Source organism: Solanum stenotomum, chromosome 5, assembly GCF_019186545.1.
Source record: "Solanum stenotomum isolate F172 chromosome 5, ASM1918654v1, whole genome shotgun sequence".
Lineage (NCBI taxonomy): Eukaryota > Viridiplantae > Streptophyta > Magnoliopsida > Solanales > Solanaceae > Solanum > Solanum stenotomum.
The window spans coordinates 55020542-55027131 of record NC_064286.1 but is presented as its reverse complement, the minus strand read 5'-3'; the positions used below and the strand labels follow the sequence as shown (position 1 = coordinate 55027131).

Below are 6590 nucleotides of genomic sequence, written 5' to 3'. Positions count from 1 at the left end.
TTTCTTAATATTGACTTTATGATTAAGTAACTATATTAAATACTAATAGTCAAATTTAACTTTCAATGCATAATTAATAAAATCAATATATGATAAATAAATTTCTTATGAGTTACGTCAAGTCAATATAGAACAAGTAAAACGAAATTCAAAGACATATTTATTAAATCAGGTTCATAACTATATGTTTCAATGTACAAGATTTTGATAAAATAAAATCTTTAAAGTTAAATTATAATGTTTTTGAAATTTAAATTATTAAAACATATATAATGATTTTATAGAAAAAATAATATCATATAAAATTAAATGAAAAGGATGATAAATTCAACTTTTACCATGATAAGGTTGATAAATATCTTACTCTTGCTATATTCCTTAAATAATTAAGAGTTTAGACTTTAGTTAGGACATTAACAGTTCTCATTTTTATTTGAAAAATAAATAAATGTATATATTTATCTTAATATTTGTTGTTTTAACAAAGATATATATTAACAATTTCAATTTTTTAAAACATAGGGCCCGTGTCAAGGGGCACACTCCTAGATAATTGAGAGTCTAAAATTAAATTAATTAATAGAGTATGCACATTTTCTTTATTTTTATCCTAATTGTTATTTTAACAATAATATATCAATAATAAGTTTTAAAATATAATTAATAAAATTATTCTGTAATATGTTTTTGGTAAAAAAACTAAAAATAAGAACCTTGATGACTATTGAAAAAAATTTATCATCGCTAATATATAATAGTAATACTCTATATGTGTATAAAGTGTCGCTTTAAGTATCTAATTGTATAATGTTTCTATGAGTATAATAATTTATTATTTGACAATCAACATCTATTCATGGATTGAGAGCGTATTCAATTTTTAGTATGCAATACTATGAGTATATGATTAATAATTACTTAGGATGTGTTTGTTAAGGTTAAAAAAAATTTATTTTGGAATGATTTGTAGGAAAATAAATATGTTTCTTATTTATTTTCTTGTTTTTGATAGGTTGACAAAAATTATGATCCTAAAAGCATTTTTATATAATTTAGACAAATACTATGAGGTGAAGGTAGAGGGTAGAGATGTATGTGGTGGTGGAGATGAAGATGGGAGGAGCTCCATATTATGGGGTAAAGATGAGGTGTGATTGAAAAGGGAGGAAGACATTATCAATGTAGAATATCATGTGTAGCTTTTTTTTTTTTCATACGTCTATTATAGAAATCATTTCCTCATTTTAAAAGGATAAAAAAATATTTTCTAGAAAAAATATATTGCAAAGATTTTAACTGATCAAATATAGAAAAAATAACATTTTACATAACGAACACCACCTTAGATCCATCAAATTTCTTTTTTCCAATTTCACATAAAAACAAACTTAACAAAAAAAAAATACTTAATAATACCAGCACGGGCCATTGCTTTCTAGTATATATATAAAGAGTGCTTAGTGTATAGAAATATATTTACTTTAGTCATTTATATATGCCACATTATTAAAATAGTCCTTAATATATAAAGAAAGTTGCCTTTTTAGTCTTTCATATATATCATGTAATTGAAATAATTCTTGATATATAAAAAATGATTATTTAGTTCAAAACTTCAAAAGTAACGATGTAAGTCAAACGATCTATTAAGTTTAACTGCACTCTCATGTGAAAAGAACAAAAGTTATACTTTTCTCTCTATCCACCATCACGTGTAATGCCAGATTAAAGAAGTTTTCTTGTTTTTCTTATAATATATATATTTTTTCTTGCAGCAAAAGACATAAGTAAGTTATAATTTTAAACACAAAAACATATGCTGATTATTGGTACTAAAGTTTTTATTAAAAATAGCAAAACTAACCTTTATTCTCGTTATTATATTTAAAACTTTATTATGATCGAAAAGTTTAACTTCCATTTTTTTTAAATGTTTCTAAACAATATTTTTACTTGTATTGTTATTTTAAAGATTTAAAATTAAAATAACCATTTCGATGGACTAAAACAATATTTTTTTTCATAAATTAAGAACTAATTCGATTAGTTAGTACTATAAATTAAAGACTAAAATGACTTCTTCTTATATATTGAGGACCATTTTAGGTACGTGATATATCTGGAGGACACAAATAGTATAATAACTTTTCTTGAAGGGCCATTTTGATCATTTCAAAACTTCCTTTTCCTTTTAACTCCCCTTTATATTTGCTTCCGGTTGCCGCAGTGTATGTTTGCTCTTCCTCACTTTCTCCGCCTTTCTACCTGTCCATGGCTTCCCCTTCCAGTGCACTTTCCTTCTAGGGTTTGTAGCCGAGCAACTTTGAGCTTGAGCTTTACAGTGAAGCTCAATCTCTCACCGTATCTGATTCTCCTGCTTCGTTTGAATAATCTCAACAATCGTATCTCACTTCATCACAAGCATCTTACATTGTCGTTCTAACTCTTCTTTTTTGAGTTGCTGTTCAGAATTTATCTGATTAGTCATCAAGGTTATACAATTCAATGGCATTGGGAGATTTGACGATTTCTCAGTTATCAGCTGTTGCGGAGGAGTCTGCGGATCATGAAGATGGCGATAGGAACAATGATGGTAGCTTTGATGTTGTTGCTGCTGAAAATGAGATGACGATGACGACGACAGAGACAAGTATGGCTTATGTACCGCAATTTGTATGGTTTCGTGAGCTTCGTCATGATGAGTTTGAGGCGTATGTTCCTACTGCACCGGCTAATACTGGTTTGGTCTCTAAGTGGCGGATTAAGGACCGGGTAAGATGTGTCTCCTTATACATTTGTTTTCATTACAATTCTTTAAGTGTTGTAAATTTGGAAGCACATTTTGAATGAACTTGGTTTCAATTGTCACCTAAATCTATCAACTATGCATTTATAACAAATTAATTGGAATCAGTCATATGAATGTTTAGTCCTCACTCTACTCAAATTCAGTAATAATACTGTTCTCATTTGTGCTTTCATTTCTTTTCCCTTATTTGATTGAAATAGTTTCAAATTCTGTTATCTTTACGGAAGGTTACTAGTTTCTGCTCAGGATTTTCTTGGATAATAGTTTAGTGTAATCTTCATTTGTTCAAGGTGAAGATTAATATATGGGAGGATGAATGCTCATCTGAGCGGAAGGTTAAATTTTCTACTTGTCTGTCAAAATAAACATGAAAACTCCACAATGCTAACTTTGGTAACAAGCTGTTAAAATTTCCATCAAACCATTAGTTCCTTTGATTTGTATTCGACAATATTTTTTTAATATGAGTCAGCCATAATGTACTATGTAAGGTGATATAATTTTTTCCCTATGTGAATACTTCAAACATGTGTCTACTGTCTGGTGTCTTTGTTGGATATGGCCGTGAATGATTCAATCTCTAAGTTGCATGAAGGCATGAGCATCTAAACCAGCGGTATGGTGGCGCAGACATGAAACATAATTTAGAAGTTGTGATGTACAACATGATTGTTGGCGTTAGATTAATGTTTTCTTAATCAGGAAAAACCTTATGTGGGTATGAATCAAATAAAAAAAGTGAATCCGGATCCTTCTCCATGTTCTAAGTATTTCCATGAATACATTTTCTTCTCCTTTGAGCAGGTGGGATAAGAATTGTATAGACTCGCAAAAGCGAGGGAGAGAAAGGCTATGAAAAGGTTATTTGGATGTGCACGAAGTGTTGTTGTAATTATAGCTGAGCAAAAAAACCTAAAGAAAAGCTCTTTCCCAGTATTGATTCTGCTTCATTTACAAATTCGTCTTTTTTCCAAAAAAGAAAGCAAAATTCTGCAGTTAAACTTAATCTCTTGAATTGAGTTATTTCCTGCTATATTCAAAAATTTGTGCCAAAGTTCATCTGTCATCTTGCAATGAATGAAAAGGTTATTCATTGTTTCAAAATTCTCTCCACATAGCTGACACCAGTTGCACAATTAGATTCCCCTTCTCTGGAGGATTTCATGTGTCAAACATGCATTTTTTGCCACCAGCCATACAGAAACATTCCACTTTGAATGGTGCTTTAGTATTCCTTATCTGAGTCCAGGCCCAAAGACATGCTGGGAGCTTGTTCAGGTGAAAAGTTGTCGTAAGAGTTCCAGACAGGACACCTTTTCCAATTTCCCTGGTATTAAGGTTACTTCTTAATGTAGAGTTCCAATTACCTTCTTCTTTGTAGCTAGCTATTGTGGAATTCGGATGACTGGTTAATTTGTACAAGTCAGGAAATTGGTCTTTTAGAGGGAAGTGACCAATTCAAATGTGAGTCCAAATAGCTAGCTTCCAATCATTGCTCACTTTGATATTCTCAATAAGGCAACAACCCTTTCAATTTCCCTGTCATTAAGATTCCTTCTAAATGTGAAGTTCCAACTATCTTCTTCTTTGTAGCTAGCTATTGTGGAATTAGGATAATTGGTTAATTTGGGCAAGTCAGAAAATTTGTCTTTTAGATGGAAGTGACCAATTCAATTATGACTCCAAAATATCTAGCTTCCAATCATTTTTTTTGGTAACTAACAACTTTATTAATCACCAGGAAAGAATTACAAAGCAGCTAAGTCAACTCAACTAGCTATTCTAGGAAATGAACCTAACTATAACCCAATTTATACTGGATTGGAGATTAGCTCATAGGGAGTTATCTCCGTATCCAGTTGCACCTAGACCTTATACATCTGTAGTCATTAGAAAAACCAAGTATGGACTAGCGTCTGAAGTTTTGGAAATGTAACACAGGTGAGCCACTTCCTGGACAATGACTGCGACATCTGCCCTTTTTCCTAAAAAAATCCTTTGATTTCTTTCAAGCGAAATAGTGTGACATGTTTCTGTAAACACTATCTTGAACACTTGGGCTATCTGAGATTTCCCCTTCCCATTTGCAATTCCCCAGTCAACCATTTGCGACCATGTGGTAGCAGGACATTCATCCTTGTGCATCCATTTCAATATGGCATTTCATACCTTTCTAGTGTACTCACATTCTACAAACAGATGGTCCCTATCTCCGGGTGGGTAGCATAAAGTGAACAGTTGGGGCTAACATCAATGCCCCATTTAATCAATCTATTAGAGGTGAGAAGCTTTCCATGGAGAGTTTGCCACATTGTGAAAGTTGCCTTAGGTCTGGTGTCATTTCGAAACATTAAAGCTTTCCAAGTGTTCTAATGCTTTTCTTACTGCTATTACACATGGTGTAGAATGCAGATACACTTTTAGTATAGTAAAGATAGTCAGCTACCAGTTATGTCCATATTCTTTGTTGTTTTGTATATTCACCAGACAATGTGACTAACCATACTTGCCTTTTCACAAGAATGGAGCAGAAAGGGTTTGCAAAATAATGATAACATATGGAACACTATTCCTTTTGCTATACTGTGGACTTTTTGGTTCGGAAAAAAATATAGAATTTTGTGAGGAGGCAAAAAGGAAAATATATTTAGCCTGAAACATAGGTGTATTCTATCATCTTGGCGCAGCTAGTTATTTATAAATGATGTAAATGTTATCTTAAACATGCTTACCAGTAACCGGATTCTAAATAGATGCTCCATGTGCCAAAACAGTGCCGAAACGAACAACCACCTAATTTTACATTATGCAGTAGGAGTATTGAAGAAAAAGGGAAGCTCTGAGTTTTTGATCTGAGAAACACTAAGATCTCTCTCTTTGCTCTTCTAGGAGTATTGAAGAAAAAGGGAAGCTCTTATATCCTGGACCTATATTGTATGTGGAAGCAGAGTAATAAATGTGATAAACACTTGAGATTCCATTTTTGATGGGTAAATAATATATTGTATAAAATATTTGCACTATAAGCCAGTGCAATCACAATTTGTGCAAATCAGCTATTGCGTCTAAAATATCATCTACATCTGGTACAAAAATTAGTTTGCACCAAAAAACGGTCGACAAAATGTATCTAAGTTTAAGGTGCTGTATGTTTCTTCTTTTGCCTTTAATGATTCTTCTATTTTTTCCAAGCTAAACAGACCACCAGATAACTTGAGGAACAGTGTTCCAGGTCTTTTGAGCTTTCCTGCACAGATCCTCCCTGGTACAGCACTTCATGATTTCTATAATGAAGTTAGGCATGGTCCAAGACATACCAAATATTGACAAGAACATGTTCCATAACTGATTTGTAACCCTGCAATGCAAAACAAGGCGGGTAACTTCTTCAAGATTGTTCTTCACATAATGGACATCTACTGCACAACTGAAAACCCCTGGGAGATTGTTCTGTGTGAGGCATGTCTCCCTAGCCACAATCCAGAAGAAGCAAGAGACCTTCGTAGATGCCTTGTTGTACCATATTTTTTTCCAAGGCCAACACTCACGTTGTTGCTGAAATCCAGCGTACTATAACAACTTCTAACTGAGAAGATACCCTTGGAGTGACCCTTCCAACTGGTAGAGTCTATTTTGTTGTGGTTCAACTGCAACACTATGTCCCTTAGCATTTGTAGGAAGATATATATCGTCTGCATTCCCCATCATTAATATTCCTTCTAAGATTCAAATTCCAGCCTTGCGATGTGCATAAATCTACAATTGTCCCACTGTGACACGT

The 6590-nt window shown here is 32.6% G+C and overlaps 1 protein-coding gene across 3 annotated transcripts in view; it reads left to right on the top strand.

Moving 5' to 3' along the window:
• The first annotated feature begins 2269 nt into the window (after nt 1-2269).
• LOC125864427 (regulatory-associated protein of TOR 1-like) overlaps nt 2270-6590 on the top strand; it is a 44643-nt gene continuing 40322 nt past the window's right edge. For 2 of the 3 annotated variants that reach the window (XM_049544427.1, XM_049544426.1), the window contains exon 1: nt 2270-2772. In XM_049544427.1, coding sequence (XP_049400384.1) covers nt 2506-2772 — 267 coding nt within the window. In that variant the 5' untranslated portion in view covers nt 2270-2505. The remainder of the gene's footprint in view (nt 2773-6590) is intronic. The other variant, XM_049544425.1, reaches the window with a different exon arrangement.